Below are 25,426 nucleotides of genomic sequence, written 5' to 3' on the forward strand. Positions count from 1 at the left end.
TCACGGAAGTCCAACTTTCAGCATGACAATGACCCGAAACACACAGCTAAAGCTCCACTGGAGTAGCTGAGGAACAAAAAGATAAATGTCCTTGAGTGGCCCAGTCAGAGCCATGACCGAAATCCAATCGAAAATCTTTGGTATGACTTGAAGATCGCTGTCCATCAACGCTGCCCATGCAACTTGACTGAACTTGAACAGTTTTGTGCAGAAGAATGGGAAAATATTGCGCAATCAAGGTGTGCAAGGTTGGTCAAGACCTATCCCAACAGACTCGCTGCTGTTATTGCTGTCAACGGTGCTTCCACCAAGTATTAACTCAGGGGGGTGGACACTTATCCAACCAAAATGTTCTAGTTTTGTATTTCTAATTAATTTTCTGAAATTTTTAGAATTTGTAATTTTCATTTGGAAGTTGTGGGTTACAATGTGGAAATAAAGATGGAAAAGTCTGATTTAATGCAATTCAATTCCAGGATATTAGGCAACAAAAGGTGAAAATTTTGAAAGGGGGGTGTAGACTTTCTATAGGCACTGTATTTACATCATAGATGCGTTCCTGGAAAACAACGTTTAAATGGATCTTCAAAATCCCATTGATTTTTAAGATGTATTAAAGGGGAAATGCATTCCTGACAAAAAAAAAGAAATTGAGTGGAAATTTTTCAAAGTTGCTTTACTCACCCTAATCCGTTGCCTCACTCACCATAATCCTGTTATGTTCTTTCTTTTAATTTGATCTTTAATTTAATTAATTTTGCCTTCCGAACTCTGAAGATTCCCCACAGAGAACCCAGGCATGGCTGCCTTCGCATCGATACTGCTGATTGATTAGTCTCGTTGCAAGGAATTAAGTTATTTCCATTGCACTCAGTGAAGGGAACCAGCTCAATGAAGGTGGTTAATTTTGGCACATTCCTAAATCTTTTGTTCACCCAATATAGTTCTCCAAACAGGAGAAAAAGTTAAGTTTGAAAAAAAGTTGAAAAATTTCACACTCTCACGATGTCTCTCCGAAAGGATCGTCTAGAACCCCCCCCCCCCCCCCGGCAATGTACTTTCTCAACAATCCTCTTGAAGAAGTCCTTTCATTTAAGCTTCTGGGTCTCACTATCTGCCATGATCTCTCCTGGAAAAACCACATTTCCAAGCTGGCCTCCAAAGCCAGTCGCCGACTGGAGATCCTCCATGGTGCAAAGTCCTTCCTTGATACACCTGAGCTCCTGACCACAAACAAATCTTTCGTCTGCAGCCTGATGGAGGACTGCTCTCCCCTCTGGGCTGGTGCTCCCGCCTCTCACCTTTCTCGGCTTCAAGCTGTGGAAACCAAAAGCATTTAGGATCATTGGTATCTCACACGATGAGGCTGAGTCTTTGGGTCTCTCACTCTCTTAACGCAGGCAGGTCAGTGGTCTTTCTGTCTTCTGTCTGGCCTCTCCCCCCCCCCCCCACTCTGTCTGTGTCCTCTCTCTCCCTCTCTCCCACCCCTCCGATATTTCCGCCAGGTGTTCAAGGTCCGCCACCCACCCCCTTCTGGTAAAACTACCAAAATCAAGAATCACTGCTCACCTTAACTCTTTCATTCCTCTTTTTCCCCACCGTTGGAACAAACTCCCACACTCTCTTCAATCCTATTCTTCCCTCCAGCTCTTCAAAACAGCTGTTCACCACCATCTACTATCTCTCCCCATCCAAGCAAAACCTCGATCTTTTCTCCCCCCGTTAATCCACCCCAAACCCACCTCCTTAAAATTCCCTGCTTTTCTTCCTGAAAGTCCCCGTAGTGTCCATCTTTTTTACCCTATGGACTGCACCCTATCCCTCTCCCTTCCACAGAGTTCCTCATGTCTCTATTCCCCACTGTTTTGTCCTTCCCTCTCCCACTCCTCTTGCCTCTTGTTCCCCTTGTTGTCCATTTTGTGTGTTCACTCTCATATGAGCCTCGACATTGTAAACAAAAAATAAAAATAAAGAAATAAATAATTTTCACTCTTGCACTTGCTTGGAGCTATGCATGCAAAGTTTCAGGCTGATAGGTTTCATGGTTTTGGAGTTATGGAGGGCGCGCGCGCGCGCACACACACACACACACACACACACACACACACACACACACACACACACACACACACACACACACACACACACAATTATATAATATAACGAGAACGACAACCTTCGATTTCCCACATTATTACATCATTATACATACTTGTACCAAGTTTGATTTAAATCCCAGAAACCAGATTCAAAATATTAAATAATTCTGTCTGCCTGACCATACATGTGACCAGGTTTAAATGTAAAACATATATTCCACATGTCTACTTGATCATAACTGCGATGTTTCACATCGATTGATGAAGTGGTTCAAGAGAACGATTTAAAAAAAAATAATTTCGTTCCAACCAATATGGCTGCCAGACAATATGTTTTATTTATTTATTCATGGGATTGGGATTCAGAATATTCAGACAATATTTCATGGGATTCAGACAATATTTATTCATGGGAACCCTATTATCCCCAAGGCTTGGGGAACATGTAAATGAAGTTTCCCCTCGATCTGTCAAGTAAACGCTTGCATATCTGACAGAGAGTCTTCGAGTCGGGTGACTGTCACGGCCATTGTGACATGCTCGGTAGACAGCAGCTGTCCACTGATAAATTTCTACTGCTAAATTGGAAATTAGTAGGCACTGGTCTAATAAATGGGACGTGCCCTTCAATCTTGGAAAATTTGTCACACCCTATGATGGAAGATGCACCAAATGAATGCACCGATCTATTTCTTTGATCACCCACTGGAAGACGTTCCATCTCTTGAACTTCTAGGCCTGACCATGAGCCATGACATTTATCGGACCAATCACATAGCAAAGCTGCCCCCCATAGCCAGCTTCAGACTGGGCATCCTCCATCGATCCAAGTCTTTCCTTAGAAAATCAGAGCTCCTGGCAGTCTGCAAGGCCTTTATCCGCTCTTCAATGGCATATTCCACGATGGGCAGGTACCCATGCATCACATCTATCTCCCCTGGATTCTGTGGAATCTAAAGCTCTCAACATTTTTGGAATATCCCTGGTGAGGCCGAAGAACAGGGTCTGTTGCTCTCACATCATAAGAAAGTCGGTGGTCTGTGTTTTCTACCACCTATCCTCTGATAATGCTCCCTCTACTCTGTCCTCCGATCCTCCCCAGCAACTGTAGGATGCACACATTCTTCCAGTAACTCCCTCCTGGTTAAACTTCCAAAATCCAAGCTGTGTGCACACCTCAACTCTTTTATTCCTCACTTCTCCTGTCTATGGAACCACCTTCCAGAGCCAGCGATGTCTCTTCTTCCCTCCAGTGCTTCAAGCATGTTGTGCAACCACCTTCTCTTGTCATCACATCCCTAATTCTGACCCATGATCGCTATTACGCCCATTATTCTTTCTAACCCAATGACTTTACTTGCTAGTTTGAGTGTCTCCTCCTCTCCTTCATCTCCTCTTTTCCTGTTCATTCATTCCCTTGATGTTTATCCAACTATCAGTTACACCACCTTGCTCTTCGATGACCTCGATCCTGCAAAGAAAAAAAGAAGAAGAAAAAAAAAAGATGTCGATTGGAAATCAAGGAGAGAGCCATTGGTGAAGTTGCTGTGATCACTTCACTGTTTAAATTGGGGGCAATTTGCCCCTTCAAAACGACAACCTTCACTAGAAAGTGGGCTCGGCGTTCATGAGACCCTCAGCTTCAGTCAGGCCAAATTCCAAGTCTGACATCTCCTTGGTTTGCACTCACATGCCTTCCACTTGGTTTACTCACTTGGTTTCCACTCACTTGCCTTCCAGTCAAGTTATTCACTATGCACGCACTGCTGGCAAAACACAGCAAGGCCAGTGTGATTCTCCACAGCAGCACAAGCATCATACATCTAAACCAGTAAACTTCCCAAAGAAATAACCTCACAAGGAACGTCAATGCAGGAAGAGGAAATGAAGCCCATGAAGTCTGTGTAATGGTTGCCAGCCGATGGTTGTTTTTCCATGCTGTATCCTTTTTTAAATGCTGAGCGTCCAGCAAGAAAGCAGCATGTACCATTTTTAAGTGTTCGGAATACTTTGGCAGGGGTTGGGTTTGAACCGACAACCACACAAGCTCAGAGCGGACGCTCTAACCATGGTGCACCGAGTCTGGTTGCTTCACAAAGCATTTGACCAGACTCGGTGCATCATCAATGCACTGCACAAAACCTATGTCTACTTCTGCCCCTGCAATGTTATCTGGTTTCACAATCGCCTTCATTCCAAATGCTTGACAACTGCCAATACTGCTCACTCCACCATCAAGTGTTCCATATAGCACGTCAGCATGCTCCTACACTGTTGACTCCTGCCTTGTTTTCAGAATTCAGAGATTGTCCTGACACCTTTCGGTGAACTGTTGCTTCTGCAGTGGCTTAGTTAAGGATACATTTCAGGTAATCTGGGAAATTTAGTCAAATTGTATTTAAGTGTAAATAAAGTGTAAGATTTCCATGACAAACAATGTTGCAATGTACGTAATAAATTAATAATTTAAACAGTGAAGTGATCACATGAGTTCTGCTTCGCCAGTATTTGGTTAAACGGAATATTTACCCCAACCAGTTGGAATCCAGGCTGCAACTGGTTCCATGACTTGGGGTGTGATGACTGTCATTTCGGGTGTGGTCATCCGACTGCATTCCTCATGAGGTGGGGTGTTCGTGCTCCCAGCTTCCACATATCTTATAACTGCGATATAATTGAGATGCTCAGAGATGAAGCACATATACTGTACCAAACATGTTAAGCATTTAAACAGTTGTAAAAGACTGGAGTCCATAATAGACTGGAGTCTAACAGCTCCATAATACTTGGCTGGTCAACTCCACAGGAATGTGGGATTCATTGGAGCCATTAAAGTAGTTTATACACTCTATAATACCTCACTCTCCCTTCCCGAGCTTGTTGCAGTTATTAACATGTCTCAGGATATTTCAAATGCATTATTGTTTCTTTTAGCATCATCATCCAGGACCTTTTACGTTTTGATAACAATTAAATACACTTTCACTTCCGGTTCACGAGATCATTGGGATCTCCCACGATGAAGCCGAGTCTTTGGATCTCTCACTCTATCACTGGAGGCAGGTCGGTGGTCTTTCTGTCTTCTACTGTCTCCTCTCCGGCCCTGCCTCTTCCCCCCCCCCCCTTTCCTCTGTCTGTGATTTGTTCCTCCTATATCTTATCAGGGTGCTCATGGTCCACTAAAAACCCTCTTCTGGTGAAACTGCCAAAATAAAGAGCCACTGCTCACCTTCACTCTTTCATTCCTCTTTTTTCCTGTCTCTGAAACAAACTTCCACACTCTCGTCAATCCTCCTCCTCTCTCTAGTTCTTCAAAACAGCCATTCACCACCATCTCATATATTCCCCCATCCAAAACCATGATATTTTCTACCCCCATTAATCCACCCCAAACCCACCTCCTTCATAGTCCCTGTTTTCCTTCCTAAAAGTCCCTGGAGTACCATCTTGTTCACCCCGTGTACCATCTTGTTCACACTTCACTCCCAGGCCCCATTGCATAAGAGCGCTCCCTCGTGTTCAGGGCAAGTACCAACATCTTACAACTATGAGACTGACCAAAAACTTTGAAATAAACTACTGCATTTGACATTTTATCGTATAATCTTTGATCTAAAGTTCCAATTTTGCCACATACAGTGCTGACCAAACTGGCACAATAGAAAGTTTTATTCTGCAATAACACAACAGATTTTGAAAAAATATAAAATAAAAATGAAGAATAAAAATAAAGAACTGGAACGGACACTCAGTCGGGCGGATACCTCAGCCAGGAAGAACAGTTTACGTTTTGTATCCCACTGATAGTCCGGACCTGCATCCGAATGTGCACCAAAATCTAATGAGCTTGTTTTTGTCACCAACCCAACTCATCCACCAAGTTTTGTCTGAATTCATCCACAACTTTTTGAGATATCCTGCACAGACAAACAGACAGAGAGGGGTGAAAACACAACCTCCTTCACCTTCGGTGGCGGAGGTAATAATCAGAATCACAACAATTTAACACAGGTGGAGGCAGATTAACTTGGTGTGTGATTTTGAAGGTGATTGGTTACACCTGAGCTAATTTACAATTGTTATTAAAAGGCGGGTGGACACTCATCCAACCAAGATATTCTAGTTTTATACTCTTAAATAATTTTCTGAAATTTGTAGAATTTGTTTTTCACTTGGAAGTTGTGAGTTATGATGTGTAAATAAAGGTGAAAAAAAAGTATGATTTAATGTAATTTAATTCCAGGATACAGGGCAACAAAAGGTGAAAATTTTGAAAGGCAGCATACATATATATATATATATATATATATATATATATATATATATATATATATATATATATATATATATATATATATATATACACATTATGCCAATCATTTATAATGAGTGTTTCTCAAAACAGGACTTTCTTGTTCCTGCTACTAACACATTTTAAGGCATGTAAGATGCTCCAGAGATGTCTGTGTTTGCTGCAGAAAACCAATGCTTGCTGGAGCTGAAAACTTCACCATCCTGATCAAGAACAGCGTCACCTTTGGGCGATTTAAAGTGGAAAGGTAAACAACCAAGATTCCCAGAAAAGGACGAGGTTGATATACGTATACCAAAAGTTTACCTTCACTTGTTGGTAATGTAGAAGAGAACACTCCTTGTACATTTTGCGATGAACAAGGAGAAATTCGATGTTATTAAGTGACCGTATGAGAAGTAAATCGTGAACACAAAATAGTTGGGATAATATTTGAAGGAAATCTGTTAAGTTCCATAAGTTGAATATATGAGGACTGTGTGAAGGATTACAAGCATGCCATAGGAGTACCAAAATAAAATAATAATGGTGATTGATTGGTTTCAAAGTTAAAATATATATATTGTTGCGGATTCGCGCCCGCCGGCGTGCTGACGGCCACGTAACTCGAATCGCGGCACGTCGCCCACCGGACGGACAATCCAGTCGTGACCCTCTCGGACTAACGCCGGGAACCAGTCACGGGTGGACCTTTCGGTCTCACCGCGATCGAGCCAATCAGCCCCCACGTGGGACAGGGTTGCTCGCCGAATTCGACCTACCTAAGTACCCACGCGGAGGGTAGACCGGGCGATCGCACCTCGCCGCAGGTCGACTTCGGACACGGGCCACTTAAGCGACCCGTTCCGTACTATCAGAATAACCGAGCGGTGTTATCGTCGACCTCGACGGTTCGATTAATTATCGGGCGTATTCAGCCCACTACCAACCCTTTACGTGAAGCAAGATGGGGATTCAATAGAGGAAAAGACGAAGCGAAGCGGGAGAACAGTTCAATAATAAAGCACATTTATTCGCGATGAACGGAAAGCGCACATATACAATTCCACCAAAAGCACACAGAAAAGACACAATGCAATTTACACAAAAAGCAAATGTAACAATGCAGATCTAATACCGACTACCGAGCACACGGCAACACTTATACAATTTTACTTCACAGACGGCGCCGACAACACATACCCAAAACCAAGGAAAAGAATACCCTCAAGGATGAGGCGGGCCTGAGGCCGAGACCGGGTCGGGCCTACCCGTCTGGTGATGAGACGCGGAGTGGCGATGGTGCCTCAACTCCGCGGGCCTCGCGGGCAGTGTCTGGTAGGGGGTGGGAAAGGGGCCCCCTTGGTCGCACTATCTCAGCGCGGGGGGAAACAGGAGGGGGTTGCTGATGCTCGGGGTATAGAGGATTTTTATTGTCCCGCGACGAGCGTCTCCACCTCGGCCAGGTCGCGCTGTCGGCCTCCCTGGGGTGCAGCTCCCTGCACGACGCGAGCACCCCCTCGTCTGACCTCGCCGCCTCTCCACAGCTCCGTCCCCTCCGTTCCGACTCCAACGCACACGACGACCAGCTCCTTCTTGCCAACTCCACCGCCCGCGAAGTCTTGACTCTCTGTTCCCTCTCGACTCTCCTACTCACTGGACTGACGAACACGGTCGCCTTTATAAGCCCCGTGGCTTCGCCTTCTCATCTTTGACCCTTCACCTCGCTCCCCATTGGCCCGCGAAAAAGTGGGCGTGAATGCTTTTTGATCCATAAATTTGCATATATCGATCGCCCTCCAACGCCCTGGGGGCGGGGCCAATTCGCCCCTCGCTCACCGATTGGACGGCAAAAAGTGGGCGTGTGTCGTTTTTGATCCGTTTTTGAAGCACAAAATCCGTGATTTTGTACACGCTGTTCGGCGCGCGCCCTGCACGAGTCCAACACCGGTACCCACAAGCGGCGCAAGAACGGTGGCGATGCGACGGTTGCGAGGTGTGACGTGAAGGTCGTGGCGGTTGTGGTGAAGCGGCGTTGTGGTTGGTGGTTGATGTTGTGACTGGTGATGGTAACAATGGCGGTTGGTCCAAATTAAAGATAGTAAAAGAAAAACGGCTATCCTGAAGAGTCGCAGCACGCATAAATGACATGTATTCCCACTAGACAACGGGTTTGGGCCTAACTACACATGTACTTACCGAGATACCTCACCTAAGGGACCTGAATGGTGGTTTGCGAATTTGGTAACCACAACACTACCCCCTCCCCTTTTTATAGACTCGTCCCGAGTCGTCAAATTTTCGTGTGCCATCATGTGTAGTTTTCCCCTAGTACATTTTACCTACGGATCCCTGAGTGCGACATTCATGGTATTCGTGTCCCCAAAATAAATAACCTGAGGGCTGCGTAACTACCTAAACAAACTCACTCACACGGACGACTTAAATAAAATTGCCGGCGCTAAGACATACATGCCGGGGGCACACTCATATTTACAGTACATCTTAACCTTAACTTACAAATTTTACACTAAACCATGGCCCAGGATCATTGAACTCTGCAAAAAGAAAGCAGTTAGCAGGGAGCCAGGCTGCCCGCATGCAGTCTCTGGCTCAAAACAATGCAGGTGACAGGGAACGTGGCTGGCTGCTCACACGCAGTCCAAGGCCTTCCCTTTTGAACTGAACGCAGTGAACCACAACGGTGCATGGGCTGCACAACGCAGTCTCCGTGCCAGCTCAAGTGGCACACGCAATGAGCACAACGGATGGATGGATGGACACAAACACGGTGCACGGGCCGCCACTGCAGGCCCGTGTTGTAGCTGCCAACAGGGCAGTTCTTGCAGCTTGCAAACTGTTGCCTTGATCCTGGCGCACATGGAAATGAACAGGGGGGGCAAAGCAAAAATTGAACGGGGCGGTGAACATGGGCAGTGGGCATGGCATGGCAAAGGCAGCAGGCAAACACAGCCCGCAGAAGAAGGCCGCTGCAGGCAAACACAGCCGGCAGATGAACTGGCCGGCACAGGCCTTGAAGTACCACAGCTGTAGATGATCCGGCCGGCACAGGCCTTGCAGCAACACAACAGCTGCCGATGAAGTGGGCTGGCACAGGCCTTGCAGCACACAGCTGCCGATGAAGTTGGCCGGCCTCTGCCTTGAAGCAAAACACGGCCAGCCGATGAAGTTGGCCAGCCTTTGCCGTTCAGTGGAGGTTGGTGGAGGGAGTGCGGTGGTGCTGGCCACTTGGAAGGCGGACTCGGACCTACCTACCTGTCTCCCTCCCAACCTATCGCCTTTGCCTGTCACTGTACATACCCACTCCCTTAATTTGTCAAACCCCAATTTAGCCCCAACTTATTTTTCTATTTATTTATTTATTTTTTTTTTACTTCCCCACTATAAATCGTCCCCTAACCCCCTTTATCGTCCTTGTTCGGCTAACCTATCCTGTCACCTAGCCTACTCCCAACCCCTTCGTTCCCTTCCCGGAGGGGAACAAGGGAGAGCTTGCGTCCTGTGTCGAGGCCCAATTCAAGCCTCAGAATGGCCTCCCCAGAGTTCGGCGATCTAACCCAAAGTGGGTCCAGCGGCCCACAACGAGAGCGAGGGGATGGATGGTGCGGAGGGGTACATCTCCTAATCTACCCTAACCATTTAACTGTTAAACTACCCCGGGGCTTTCAACAAGCGCCTCTCGCTTAAACTATTGGTTCTAACAACCCAGATTCCCGTCGCCTGTGTTGGTGTCCTCACAATTTCGGGCCTCGCCCCCCAATTTTCTCTCCGTGCCCTCACACGGTCTCCTGGCTGGGACACGTGGCTCCCTTTGGCAGGCACGACCCTCTGCCGAATCTCCCGCTATGGCACCCCCGGGCACTACACTGCCTCCGAGCCTACCCGCTCCCTAACACCGGGGAGTGCCCCCCATGGCACCTCCCCTGAAACGCACACGTGGCAGGCTGGCTTCCCAGGCCCCTTTCCGAGGGTCACCCTTGCCCACAACACTGCCCACGCGGCTAATGGCGCCCCGGGCCCCCGCACCAAGCAGGCGCACCCGTGCCCACTACTCTATCCCGGCCCCCATGGGCCCATGGCTTACCGCGGCCGACTAGCCTGGTGCCCGGGGTACCCACTCAGCGATACTCACCTTTCGCAGCCACGCTCCCAAGCCCGTCAACAGGGCCCCTGCACCCCTCCAAATGGGTCTCGAGCCTACTTTCCCACCAACAACAAAACGACCTCCATATTTGTTAATTTGACTAACCCAGCTAACTCACTCTACACTGACCCCGGGGGTCCCTTGGGCGGGAGTCACTCCTCCCCCCAATCACTCATCGCACCATGCATTCCCCATTCACTCCACTCACACAGACCCGCTGGCCTCACTCACTCACCAAGCACATGCCTCACAACTCACCAACTCTTCAACACACTCACCGCTGAACTCTGCCATCCTCCTAACTACATCCCCTAACTAACTCGTGCTCCCACGTCGTCCCTTAAACTAGTAGCACGTTCCTTTTAACACTACGTAGCTAAACTACGTCAACTCTACACACTCATAAGTCTGTCCATGTCCTCAAATCATCAAAAATCATTTCCCTGGGGGGGATTTCCTCCCTTCCTAAAACTCACTAAATCCCTCTACCTAATCCATTCCACGGACTCCATGAGGACTTACCCCTGCCCCATGAAGTCGGTCTAACTAAGCTAACCCTTCCCCCTAACTTGTTTCCATCCTGTGCCCAGGTCAAGGGGGTCTCCCACCCCTTGCCCAGGAATCCTGTGCACCCGAAAGTGAGGCTTGTTTTTTTTTTCATGCGCAGCACCTGCGCGGCAACTCAGAGCTCGCGCACTTTGCACCTGCCCGTGACGTCATGCAGCTGCACGTGTTCCTCGTCCCTCCTTGGACGGTACCATCCGGCCGGGATACCCCTCCTGCCGGATTCCAACCACACGTGCAGCCATGACGTCACCGTGCGCATAAAAAAAAAAACACAAGCCCCACGTCTCGAGGGGTTCCCCACGCGAACACATGTGCTTTGCCCGTTGGAGCTGAACACACACGATCGCGTGGAGAACCCGTCCGGTCCAAATCCATTTACCTGCCTAAACTTTGTCCGTCCGCGGGATCGGCAAATCCACCGCTGGCGTTTCCGGACCGGGACGTCACTCTCGCAAGCGAGCACGTGGCGGTCTCGTGCGTTGCACAGCACGAACCGCGTGCTCACTGCTGGGTGAACCCGGCACGGTCCCCGAAACAACTACAGCCGCTACTCGGCTTTCTTTCCTCCCATGTCTCTGTCTCCATTCAACCCACGTACACCTGCGTGTTACGACGCACACAGTCCACTCCATCACATTCACACCGGGAGACGCGGCTGCGTGCTCCCGCATGCCAACCGACATCTCCCTCACATACCGCTCTCTCACACACACGGTCTCCCTTGCATAACCCATACCACTCACGCGTGCCTCACTACTCACACAAACCATACTACTCACACACGCGGGGGCACTCAACCGCTGTGCCTCATCCACACACCGTGCCTCACTCATACACGCGGTGCCTCATCCACACACGCGGGGGAACTCACCCGCGGTGCCTCACCCACACTCCGTGCCTCATCCACACACGGCGTGCTGGGAAGCACGTATTCCGGCACCATCGCCACCACACCACTCACACACGGGGTCGCTTCCACACACGGGGACGCACTCACACCTTGCACCACACACACAGGGACAACCACAATGGGGATTCGTGTCCCCACAAGGGTCTCCGGGGCCTCTATACCCCCCAAGCTCTCCGTGCACCTGTCCACAGCACCCGTCCCCTTAACCTCGCAAAGCACGACCGAACTCACCTGGTCGTGACTCACCTCAAGGGGGCATACACCCTCCCCTCGTTCCTGGAGGAGGCCATCCAGGTGCTCGCACTGGGTCCCCACACGCTCCGCGAGCTCACCCCCATTATCCTCCACTACCTCCGTGTGTGTGTGCGCGTCACTTACCCCGTCTTCATCGTGTTGTCTCTCCTCTATTTTTTCTGTCTCCCGTGTCTCTATACATTTATAAGTTTCTGTTGTCGTCACCTCGTGTCTCGTCTCACACGTTTTAGTCTCCCCATTTAATTTTTCCCTTTTGGTCACCGTCGATTCTTCTGTCACGACCCTCGCCCAACACGCCCCCCGAATTATTTTTTTACCCGCCTCCACCGCGGGCCTGTCAGCCGTTGCACCCCCTTCCAGCTCGTTTGCTCCCACACGTGGAGTCGCCATTCCCAGCTCCCTGGTCACGGCCTTCATGCCCGCCTGCAGGCATCGGCCCATGTTCTGCGTCTCACCCCGGAGCTTTTTCGTTTCTTCCTTCATATTTGTTTCCATTCCGTTCATTTGTTGTGTATTCGCATCCAATTTTTGTGTATTCGCATCCAATTTTTGTGTATTCGCATCCAATTTTTGTGTATTCGCATCCATCTTCGTTTTTACTTCGTCCATTTGCTTGTTCATGTTCGCATTCATCTTCGCTGTCATTTCCGCATTCATTTGTGCCAGCATGGTGATTAGCTGGGCCATGTCGGGTACGCTTGGGTGAGCCGTTTCGGCAGGGGTTGGGGAAGGGTTTTGGTGGAGAGGGGGAGGGGAGGTGTCATACACCGCGGCCGCTGCCGCACCCATTTCGGGCTCTGGGTTCAGTTGGGCGAGTCCGTGTTCCTGCACAATCAACATTTCCTGCACGGGGATTTCATCCTGAGCCATGGATTCTACACATTCTACATCCATTTCTAATACCCCCGGCTCCCGCTCGCCTTGAGACGCCATCTTGCTTCTCTTAAAGGGTTAATTTGAATCGCTCGTAATTTGGAGGGAATCGGGGGTCGCTTCTCTCACCCCTGGACCGATTCCCGTGAATTTAGCCGGAGACAGGAGAGCCCGTTTTCCTGTTCTCCGATACCAGTGCCGCGAGGAGGGCGATGAATTTGTATCGCACGACCTGACACCAGTGTTGCGGATTCGCGCCCGCCGGCGTGCTGACGGCCACGTAACTCGAATCGCGGCACGTCGCCCACCGGACGGACAATCCAGTCGTGACCCTCTCGGACTAACGCCGGGAACCAGTCACGGGTGGACCTTTCGGTCTCACCGCGATCGAGCCAATCAGCCCCCGCGTGGGATAGGGTTGCTCGCCGGGTCGACCTACCTAAGTACCCACGCGGAGGGTAGACCGGGCGATCGCACCTCGCCGCAGGTCGACTTCGGACACGGGCCACTTAAGCGACCCGTTCCGTACTATCAGAATAACCGAGCGGTGTTATCGTCGACCTCGACGGTTCGATTAATTATCGGGCGTATTCAGCCCACTACCAACCCTTTACGTGAAGCAAGATGGGGATTCAATAGAGGAAAAGACGAAGCGAAGCGGGAGAACAGTTCAATAATAAAGCACATTTATTCGCGATGAACGGAAAGCGCACATATACAATTCCACCAAAAGCACACAGAAAAGACACAATGCAATTTACACAAAAAGCAAATGTAACAATGCAGATCTAATACCGACTACCGAGCACACGGCAACACTTATACAATTTTACTTCACAGATGGCGCCGACAACACATACCCAAAACCAAGGAAAAGAATACCCTCAAGGATGAGGCGGGCCTGAGGCCGAGACCGGGTCGGGCCTACCCGTCTGGTGATGAGACGCGGAGCGGCGATGGTGCCTCAACTCCGCGGGCCTCGCGGGCAGTGTCTGGTAGGGGGTGGGAAAGGGGCCCCCTTGGTCGCACTATCTCAGCGCGGGGGGAAACAGGAGGGGGTTGCTGATGCTCGGGGTATAGAGGATTTTTATTGTCCCGCGACGAGCGTCTCCACCTCGGCCAGGTCGCGCTGTGCAGCTCCCTGGGGTGCAGCTCCCTGCACGACGCGAGCACCCCCTCGTCTGACCTCGCCGCCTCTCCACAGCTCCGTCCCCTCCGTTCCGACTCCAACGCACACGACGACCGGCTCCTTCTTGCCAACTCCACCGCCCGCGAAGTCTTGACTCTCTGTTCCCTCTCGACTCTCCTACTCACTGGACTGACGAACACGGTCGCCTTTATAAGCCCCGTGGCTTCGCCTTCTCATCTTTGACCCTTCACCTCGCTCCCCATTGGCCCGAGAAAAAGTGGGCGTGAATGCTTTTTGATCCATAAATTTGCATATATCGATCGCCCTCCAACGCCCTGGGGGCGGGGCCAATTCGCCCCTCGCTCACCGATTGGACGGCAAAAAGTGGGCGTGTGTCGTTTTTGATCCGTTTTTGAAGCACAAAATCCGTGATTTTGTACACGCTGTTCGGCGCGCGCCCTGCACGAGTCCAACACCGGTACCCACAAGTGGCGCAAGAACGGTGGCGATGCGACGGTTGCGAGGAGTGACGTGAAGGTCGTGGCGGTTGTGGTGAAGCGGCGTTGTGGTTGGTGGTTGATGTTGTGACTGGTGATGGTAACAATGGCGGTTGGTCCAAATTAAAGATAGTAAAAGAAAAACGGCTATCCTGAAGAGTCGCAGCACGCATAAATGACATGTATTCCCACTAGACAACGGGTTTGGGCCTAACTACACATGTACTTACCGAGATACCTCACCTAAGGGACCTGAATGGTGGTTTGCGAATTTGGTAACCACAACAATATATATATATATATATATATATATATATATATATATATATATATATATATATATATATATATATATATATATATATATATATATATATAGCAAAAGTTCATTTGAAATAATTGCAGAAAAAAAGTTTTTAAAAGTTTTTATTTATTCTGTTCATGTACTTTTACTGCATGTGGCCAGGTGAAGCATAGTCCTGATGATTTTGGGGACACGTGACTTGGGTTGTTGTTGTTGTTGTTGGTATGTGGAGGGGTTGTTTTGCCCTTGGACCAGATGTAATTGTTCACAGCACAGAATGCACGGTTGAGCATGTGTCTGGACTTCCGGTGCAGAGTTTTGGAGAAGAATCCACTTTTGACGATACACCTCCCGTAACCACGTGATCCGTTTCCACCCCCTGCGATTCCCGATCCAAATTCACCATTCACCTCACGATTTTTTCTACAACTTTTCCATTACCTAATCTGATGAAAACTCTCTCTCAAAAGTAATAATAATATTAATAACAATAATCAAAACGATCTCTTATTATGCTAAATCTTCCTCTTTCACACGTGGAGTTCTCTTTAATGTATCATAATTCACGACTCTTCTTCTATTCCAACAGACTGCTCTCAATTCGACCTTTCATTCATACCTTGCCTAAAAAATCCAACTGTGACAGCGTTTCTTCTCTCCATTCTCTTAATTCGCCTTTATTACATCCATCAAGAAATGTCTTCAATCACATTTCTGACCTAAAAAAACATTTTAAAAAAAACCCTAGTTTGCAATGAGTGTTTGCTTTCCATCAACCATCATTTTTTTCCAACTTCAGTGCCAACTCACTCCTCTCACCCCTCCCTGTCAAAGCAACCATCACACTCTTCTCCCTCCAAGCTTCCCTCTCACATTTCTCAAAAACTCCCCCCTCACCTTTCTCCCTCAACTCTCCTCACTCACCCTTCTCCTACCATTCCAACCCCCTCACTCACCCTTCTCAAAGTTACACCCCCCTCACATCCACAAAGCTACCTCCCTCCCCTGCCCTCTCACCCCATCTCACCACTTTACTTCCTGAAATCCTCAACTGCCTTCTGCCTTCTATCCTGCACCCCCTCTCCCCCTCTCCTGCACCCGCTCCCCCCAGCACCACAGAGCCTTTTCTCCGCCTCATCCGGCCCCCTCCCCTAGCTATTCTGCAATCCCCCACACTCTTTCAACAACTCTCCTTACCTCCCCCCTCCTCCCTTGTCCTACCCTCCCCCTCCCTTGCCATCCCCTGCACCCAAAGCCTCCTCCCCTGCCTCTTCATTATCAGTGTGGACCTCAAATATCCAGGGCCTTCGCTCAAACCTCACAGAACTTTCCATACAGGTTGCCACTGACGAACCAGACATAATCTGCCAAACAGAAACTTTCCTCCCTCAAGATGTCCCTGACTTCAAAGTATCTCTCCCTGGTTACTCCCTCCTCCGGTATGAGAGACCTGATCTTCATCCTGGTGGAGGAGTTCCTCTCTTCATCAAAGACTCTATTCCTCACACTCCATGCACTGCCTTCACTCCCCCACACCCCCAGGAATACCTCTGGCTAAGGCTTCCCCTCCAGTCCCACCTCATGGTGCTGTACCGTCCACCAAAAAAGTGATGACTCCATCTTCACCTCACTTTCTGAAAACATGGACCAACTTATATCTTCTCATCCAAACTCTCTCTTCCTCATATGTGGTGACTTCAATTGTCATCTTGCCAGTTGGCTTGGTGTGGGTACCTCTCGCACCTGTCATGGCATTTCAGCAAAAGACATCCTTGACTCATTGAGACTGACTCAATCGGTCAATTTCCCTACGTGGATCTCAACCAACGGTACTTCATCTCTTCTGGATCTGATTTTGACAAATTTCCCTTAAAATATCTGATGTTCTTCCTCCGCTCCATTTGGTTCTTCTGACCACGTGCTTGTCAAAGTGGACATCTCTCTGGCTGTTATCAGAGAACCACCTCACCGCCGTCGAGTCTGGCATTTCACTCAAGCCGACTGGCAGGGTCTCCAAGCAGCCATCAAACTTCTAGACTGGTCTTCCATCGCTACTTTCTCCAACATCAACTCATCCTGGGAATTCTTTCAAAGAAACTTGCTCTCCCTCATGCACACATTTATCCTCTCTCGTCTTCAGTTGTGCTACCCTTCCTCCCGCCCATGGTTCACTGAAGCTTGTGGTGAGGAAGTTGTCCTGAAACAACTTGCCTTTGCCTCATGGAAAGTAAACCCAACTGAGGGAAATCTTAGTTCCTTCCATTAAGCTTGGAACAAGTGTGTATCTACCCTCAGGAAAGATAGAAAACAATATCTTTCTAATCTGAAGTCTGAACTCTCAAACCTCTCTCCCTCCTCCAAATCCTGGTGGCATCAAATAAAATCTGTTTCTGGTGTATGTTCCCCCTCCATCCCCTCCTTTACCTCAAATAGCCGCACTGCTGATACCGCACGTGAAAAGGTTGAATGCCTAAACTTGGTGTGTGCATCGAAATATTGTGTCCGAAACCCATCGCTTTCTCTACCCACCTTACCCAGTCACACCCAACTGTCCCTGGACTCTGTGTCCTTTTCTCCTGACAAGGTGGAGAGCTTGCTCTCAAACCTCGACTCAGATTCTGCAACCGGTCCAGACGGCATTAGCCCACGTGTCCCAAAAACCTGCTCCTCTGCTCTTGCTCACCCTCTCTCTGTTCTATTCGCCCTCTCATTTGCTCAAGGTCATCTGCCATCTGCTTGGAAATTAGCAAACATCACTGCCCTGCATAAAAAGGTACAAAAACAGATCCCTGCAACAACAGACCAAATCAGCCTTCTCCCAATCATCAGCAAGGTCATGGAATCCATCATCGCTTCAGACATGAAATCCTTCCTCTTCTCCAATGGCTTGATTTCCAATCATCAATTTGGTTTCAGACCAGGTCACTACCCTGGATATGCTGCTTCTGGTCTCCCAACAATAGATGGAGGTACTCAATGCCGGACATGAAATCAGAGCCATATCCTTTGACATATCGTGTGCTTTTGACACGGTCTGGCACCCTGCCCTGCTCAACAAACTCTCTTCCTATGGTATCCAAGGCTATCTCCACTCATGGCTCGCAGACTTCCTTTCCTGTCGCAGTCACCGTGTGGCCCGAAATGGAGTTCTCTCATCCCCTCTTCCTGTCCAGGCTGGAGTTCCTCAAGGCAGTGTTCTGGACCCTGGTATTTCTCTCATTTTCATCAATGATCTCTCCGACTCTCTGGAAAATCTTCTTTTTGGCTTTGCTGATGACCCCACCCTCTGCCATACCATCTGTCATCCCTCAGACCGGTAAGCAGCAGCTTCTTCGCTCTCTCCAGATCTGGATAAAATCACAAACTGGTCCAACACGTGGCACGTCTTTCAATCCAGACAAATCTCACACTCTCACTATGTCTCTCTGAAAGGACCGTTTGGAAACACCCCCCCCCCCCATGTACTTTCTCAACAATCCTCTGGAAGAAATCCTTTCTTTCAAGCTTCTGGGACTCACCGTCTGCCACGATCTTTCCTGGGAAAGCCATATTTCCTACCTGGCCTCCAAAGCCAGTCGCCGACTGGGAATCCTCCATCGTGCAAAGTCCTTCCTCGGCCCACCTGAGCTCCTGACCACGTACAAAGCTTTCGTCCACAACCTGATGGAGTACTGCTCTCCCTTCTGGGCTGGTGCTCCTGCCTCTCACCTTTCTCCACTTCACGCAGTGGAAACAAAGGCATTTTGGATCATTGGCATCTCCCGCGATGAGGGTGAGTCTTTGGACCTCTCTCTATCTCATCGTTGGTCTATCTGTCCACTACCGTCTCCTCTCCGGTCTCGCCCCCCCCACCCTGTTTGCGATTTGTCCCCACCATATTTCCACAGGGTGCTCAAGGTCGGCCATCAACCCCCTTCTGGTAAAACTACCAAAATTACGAATCACTGCTCACCTTCACTCTTTCATTCCTCTTTTTTCCCGCCTTTGGAATAAACTCCCTCACTCTATTCAATCCCATTCTTCCCTCCAGGCCTTCAAAACAGCTGTTCATTACCACCTATTATCATCCCCCATCCAAAACCTCGATCTTTTCTACCCCCATTAAACCACCCCAAACCCACATCCTTCAAACTCCCTGCTTTCCTTCCTGAAAGTCCCTGCAATGTCCATCTTGCATTCCCCATGGTCCCCACCCCATCCCTCTCCCTTCCACAGATCTCATGTCTCTGTTCCTCACTGTTTTGGCCTTCTCACGCCCCTTTTGTCTCATGCCCCCTTGCTGTGCATTATGTGTTGGCTCTCATCCGAGCCTTGACAAGGTATACAAAAAAAAAATAAGGAGCCATCTTGTGCGAGTGCTCGTCGTCGAGATTTGCATCGAGTTAGGGACATTGGTGTGGTCTCCAGCAGTTGGACTGTGCTGACTGATGCGACCGCACGGATGACTGATGCGATCTCTCGGGTTTCCTTGTGGTCTCGTCCCATTCTTAGTGGATCTTTTTGGCCTCCCACTTTAAGGGGATTGCCGGTCCTCTGATTTAAGAGGATGCTGACTTAAACAGCCTGATGTGCCATCCAGGTGATACCACTGTCCTCCGTAGATGATTACGCTGTTGTTGAGACTGTATTTGCTCGGTAAACTTGTCGTTACACACGAGGTTGTGCTGGTTAAGCTGTTGCATTTGGATTGTGACCACAACCAGAATAACACGAAGTGTGGTGAACAAGCAACCATAAATGTAATGAACACAATAATCGAATTCATCGTTGTCTGTTTCCCTTAAAGTACAGAGCCCACGTATCTCAGTTACATTCAGGCAAGAAGCTTTTCATGGACTCCTCATATATTCATATCAAGAAAGAAAGTGGGAAACTACATCACAGTGCTCATAACGGGTCTCTTTGATGGAAACACAACGGCACGTCTTGATTTGTCACTCACGTTTCATGGTTTTGACCACAGAATGGTCTTCAACTGGGACAACCTTCAGATATTAGTAGATTTCAACTACTAGCAAGTTGCCCATGCCCACAGTGGATTCCAAACGGGGTCGGGATGGAGATGGCAAAAATGCAAATGGCGTCTTCTGTCATCAATCCAGCAAGCTGGGAGCAAAAATTTCTCATTTATTGCCGCATCTGATGCAATTTAAATGCTCCAATGGCGGCGAGGTGCTCCATTTAAAACTGTTTCTTCGATATATGTCGTTTTTTGATGCCTCTGGTCCGAAAAAAAAACAAAACATTGTATTGCTGTCAAGCAAAGCCAGTGACCAATTGCAAATTAATAGTAGGAAAGATTACAATGGCAAGTTTGTTTGTTTGTTTGTTTTTTGCAAGAAAATATTATTTTTGAAATAACAAAAAAGAAAAACATGAGGAAAGGTTCCTCGCCGCAAGAAACATTTTCTTACGGTTTTCTCGTTTCAAGAAAATTTTTCTCATTTTAAGAAAATTGTTTTTTTTCCTGTGTACTCAGAGTTGAATACCACTCTGTAGTAAGAAGAATGGAGGACAGTCTTGAGAGTTATCAACTGTTTTTTGATCCTTCCAATTTTACTGTTTTGTTCTCAGATGTATCTCAAGTCCAACAGGTATATCCAAATGAATGCACACAAGTGTAGAGTTTGGTAATCTGGAAATGCTGACTTAATATTAAAATCTTAACTTCGTTTACCGACTGTGAGAGGGGATTTGCAATCGGAGGATAGGAGGATGAAGTAGCTGCATGTCACATTGAGTGCATGACTTACGAGTATTTGCTTTATTAGGAGCAACATGAAGGATGATGTGAACAAGTCATATCTGCAAAACTGTCTGCACGACCCAATCCGAGATAACTACTGTCCCATCTTTCGTCTGGGGGATGTGGTGACCAGGGCTGGACAGGACTTTGAGATGTTGGCTGCCAAGGTAAGTCACCTGAGGTAAGCTCACATCTGACCATTCCTTTAAAAAAAAAATTTGTATACCTTGTCGAAGCTCGTATGTGAGCTATCACACAACACACAGCAAAGGGGGCATGAGACAAGAGGGGCGGGAGTGGGAAGGACAAGGGAGTGGGAAGGACAAAACAGTAGGGAACAGAGACATGAGGAGATCTGTGGAAGGGAGAGGGCTGGGGCGGGGAACACGGGGTATACAAGATGGACATTACGGGGACTTTCAGGAAGGAAAGCAGGGAGTTTGAAGAAGGTGGGGTTGGGGTGGATTAGCGGGGGTAGGAAATATCGAGGTTTTGGATGGGGGATGATAAGAGTTGGTGGTGAACAGCTGTTCACCTGGAGGCCTGGAGGGAAGAATGGGATTGAACCGAGTGAAGGAGTTTATTCCAAAGGTGGGAAAAAGAGGAATGAAAGAGTCAAGGAGAGCAGGATTCGTGATTTTGGTAGTTTTACCAGAAGGGGGTTGTTGGTGGACATTGAGCGCCCTGCGGAAATATGGTGGGGACAAATCTCAGACAGAGCAAGGGGGGAGGTTGCGGGGGGCGAGACCAGAGAGGCCCAAAGACTCAGCCTCATCGCGGGAGATACCAATGATCCGAAATGCCTTGGTTTCTACAGCATGAAGCCGAGAAAGGTGAGAGGCAGAAGCACCAGCCCAGAGGGGAGAGCAGTACCCCATCAGGCTGTGGACAAAAGCCTTGTAAGTGGTCAGGAGCTCAGGTGGGCTGAGGAAGGAATTTGCACGATGGAGGATTCCCAGTCGGCGACTGGCTTTGGAGGCCAGGTTGGAAATGTGGCTTTCCTAGGAAAGATCATGGCAGATAGTGAGACCCAGAAGCTTGAAAGAAAGGACTTCTTCCAGCAGATTGTTGAGAAAGTGGATGGGGGTGGGAGGGGGTTCCACACGGTCGTTTTGGAGAGACATAGTGAGAGTGTGAGATTTGTCAGGATTCTAAAGACATGTTGCACGTGTTGGACCAGTTTGTGATTTTATCGAGATCTGCAGAGAGTGAAGAGGCTGCTGTTTGTCGATCTGAGGGATGACAGATGGTACGGCAGAGGGTGGAGTCATCAGCAAAGAGATAAAGAGGATTTTCCAGAGAGTCTGAGAGATCATTGATGAAAACCAGAAAGAGAACAGGGCCCAGAACACTGCCTTGAGGAACTTCAGCCTGGACAAGAAGAGGGGATGAGGGAACTCCATTAATGGCCACGCGTTGGCTGCGACAACAGAGGACGTCTGCGAGCCAAGAGTGGAGATGGCCGTGGATACCATAGGAAGAGAGTTTGGTGAGCATGGCAGGGTGCCAGACCATATCAAAAGCACACGACTGCTGTACGAAGTGTGAGGAAATAGCCCACTTGAAGATAGTTATTACTTGGTTGAAGGTACAGATAGATAATCTGCAGCAAGTAGCAGAATGTGAGAAATTTGTCGATAATAGTTGGTTATGGTTGCGGAGTGAGGTTGCTGAGGATATTGACGTTGGTGGCAGTGCAGCAGGAGCAGGCATTGGTGATGGTGAAACGGGAGCAGGCAGTGGTGACAGTGCAGCGGGAGCAGGCAGTGGTGAAAGTGCAGCGGGAGCAGGCAGTGGTGAAAGTGCAGTGGGAACAGGCAGTGGTGACAGTGCAGTGGGAGCAGGCAGTGGTGACAGTGCAGTGGGAGCAGGCAGTGGTGACAGTGCAGTGGGAGCAGGCAGTGGTGACAGTGACAAATGGAGAATCTTTAATTTCGTATATACGGAGGAAGAACATTCAATGATTTACTGAAACATTCGAATGGACTTCACTGAAACAGAAGCCTGAAGCAATTCCTCTTATACACAATTTGACATTCCAAAGAATGGGAGGGTGATAAGCATTAGGGAAAAGAACTCAAAACTGCAATAAGTGTCCACTTTGGGTGGGAGAGAGAGAATGACACAATCATGGCAAAAGTTACAGTGTTATCAACCAGGTCACCTTGCTTCTATGCAGTGAGCAAGACCTTTTTCATAGGAAGATATTCCTTATATCAATATGCAGGTCAAAAGACTATTGGGAAAAGGGAAACATTACTGAAAGCAAATTTGACTATAGCACAAAATTTAAATTTATAAAGTACCAGCAACAATTCTAATTGAGAATATATGAATATAATTATTTTTCTTCCACACTCTGCATCTCTGAAACTGCACCAAGGAAAAAATTGAAACTTGGCACATGGAAAATACTCCTCATGGGAAATGTGATATTTTACATCATAGGTGCCTTCGTTATGACGTCATAATTGCAGATGTAGAATGTTACATCCGATCAGTATAAAAATTTGAAGGTCATCCCGGGATAAAATGGTCCACAAATTTTTTTTTTATGACATCATCAGTCACGTGATTTGACAGCCATATTGTTTTTCTTTTTATTATTTTTTTTTCAAAAATCTCTGAAATGGCTGAACCGGTCATCACTACCAGCAGTTATAAAGTGGCAGTTCTAATTATGTTCCTTATTAATTACGTAACACACCAGTACACAAATGCCATGCAAAATACACCACACAAAACAAGTCCTGGTGAGGGTCTGCAATCTCTGATTCCTCTTTTTCTTGTTTGTTATCATTTTCTGTTCAGCACAAGTTTGACCCTGCATTATGCAGATGTAGAAAGCAGGTGTGTGTGTGTGTGTGTGTGTGTGTGTGTGTGTGTGTGTACAGATGTAGAAAGCAGGTGTGTGTGTGTGTGTGTGTGTGTGTGTACAGATGTAGAAAGGAGGTGTGTGTGTGTGTGTGTGTACAGATGTAGAAAGCAGGTGTGTGTGTGTGTGTGTGTGTGTACAGATGTAGAAAGCAGGTGTGTGTGTGTGTGTGTGTGTGTACAGATGTAGAAAGCAGGTGTGTGTGTGTGTGTGTGTGTGTGTGTGTGTGTGTACAGATGTAGAAAGCAGGTGTGTGTGTGTATAGATGTAGAAAGCAGGTGTGTGTGTGTGTGTGTGTGTGTGTACAGATGTAGAAAGCAGGTGTGTGTGCGTGTGTGTGTGTGTACAGATGTAGAAAGCAGGTGTGTGTGCGTGTGTGTGTGTGTGTGTACAGATGTAGAAAGCAGGTGTGTGTGTGTGTGTGTGTGTGTACAGATGTAGAAAGCAGGTGTGTGTGTGTGTGTGTGTGTGTGTGTGTGTGTGTGTGTGTGTGTGTGTGTGTGTGTGTGTGTGTGTGTGCACGCTTCAACACCCCCATCTTCCTTATCTTTACCTCATTCTCCACGATTCCTTGTATACCCTAAACCTCATTAAACCCCCGGGACAGGGAGGAGTGCTGGGAATTTTGATCCAATGGATATGTGACCTGGACCATGGTGCTGCCGCCTGCCATCCCAAGTATTCCTTTGAGAGGCTGGACAAGGTGCCACCATTGAGCGATCTCAGTTCTGGCTACAACTTCAGGTTTGAGCACCTTTTCCTCATCCCACTAGCTCACCTGTGCTTTATCTCGCCAACTCAAGTGCTACCTCTATTAATTCCAACTCGTTCATTGTCTGTTATCATTTTCAATTATATTATAATTTGAACATGATGCTAACATTATCTCTTTACCCAAGTTCAAGGTTTAATTGGTTGATGTCTAACTAACTTTATATCATACAGTGCTCACCATTTCTTCTCTTGTACTGCAGTTTATTTCACCATCTGCCAACGCAAAAAAGAAATAACTCTAAATACAAGTCTGAAGACGACAATGGTTCACGAGCGGTATTTGACGATGTAGATTGTCAGAGCACAACTTCGTGGGATGTGATCCGATTTGGATGAAACTTGAATATGATGTTGATATCACTGCCTCGTTTTGTCTTCCTAGTGATGGGCATCCCACACCCATTGTGGGTGGAGCCACGCTCACTTGCAATTTTCTCAATCTTCGCTGCTACCCTACTATCTGTCACCGCCCATTTCTTCAAAACCTATCTTCTCCCTCAAAATTGACCGAATAAAACTGATTTTTAAAAATATGTTGTACATATGGCCAATGCGCACAATTTCTCGAGCAGGAATTTCGATTAAAAAAAGAGAAAAATATGAAAAAAAAATTACAAGTGGGCGTGGCTCCGCCCACAATGGGCATGGGATGCCCATCACAAGGAAGACAAAACTAGGCATTGATATCAACATCATATTCAAGTTTCATCCAAATCGGATCACGTCCCACGAAGTTGTGCTCTGGACAGACAGACAGACATACATACATACAGACACACAGACATAACGAATATAGTGGTCACTCTGGCTGGCGCTCGTGAACCAACAAAAGTGCTCCAACCAGGGAACCCCCCCCCAAAAATACAGCATCCAAAGGAAAAGCAAGGACATATTAGCCAGTACCCCCAAAGAGCTCGTCTGTGGCCTTCCTCAACCCAAAG

At 47.9% G+C, this 25,426-nt stretch overlaps 1 protein-coding gene and 1 long non-coding RNA gene across 2 annotated transcripts in view; one reads left to right on the forward strand and one right to left on the reverse strand.

The window, feature by feature from the left end:
* The window catches only part of LOC147029332 (P2X purinoceptor 5-like), a 96,118-nt gene that overhangs the window by 22,031 nt on the left and 48,661 nt on the right, over positions 1-25,426 (forward strand). Inside the window, exons 6-8 of the mRNA XM_085872312.1 lie at positions 6,578-6,658; positions 20,862-21,003; positions 24,319-24,455. Of these exons, the coding sequence (XP_085728438.1) occupies positions 6,578-6,658; positions 20,862-21,003; positions 24,319-24,455 (360 nt within the window). The remainder of the gene's footprint in view (positions 1-6,577; positions 6,659-20,861; positions 21,004-24,318; positions 24,456-25,426) is intronic.
* LOC147029333 (uncharacterized) overlaps positions 1-25,426 on the reverse strand; it is a 39,351-nt gene that overhangs the window by 4,924 nt on the left and 9,001 nt on the right. Inside the window, exons 3-5 of the long non-coding RNA XR_015055863.1 lie at positions 24,664-24,698; positions 5,864-6,016; positions 4,629-4,763 (exon numbers count right to left, since the gene is read on the reverse strand). This is a non-coding gene — a long non-coding RNA (uncharacterized LOC147029333). The remainder of the gene's footprint in view (positions 1-4,628; positions 4,764-5,863; positions 6,017-24,663; positions 24,699-25,426) is intronic.

This window comes from Eptatretus burgeri, chromosome 3 (genome assembly GCF_056783735.1).
Source record: "Eptatretus burgeri isolate ZD-2024b chromosome 3, Ebu_testis_v1, whole genome shotgun sequence".
Classification (NCBI taxonomy): Eukaryota; Metazoa; Chordata; class Myxini; order Myxiniformes; family Myxinidae; genus Eptatretus; species Eptatretus burgeri.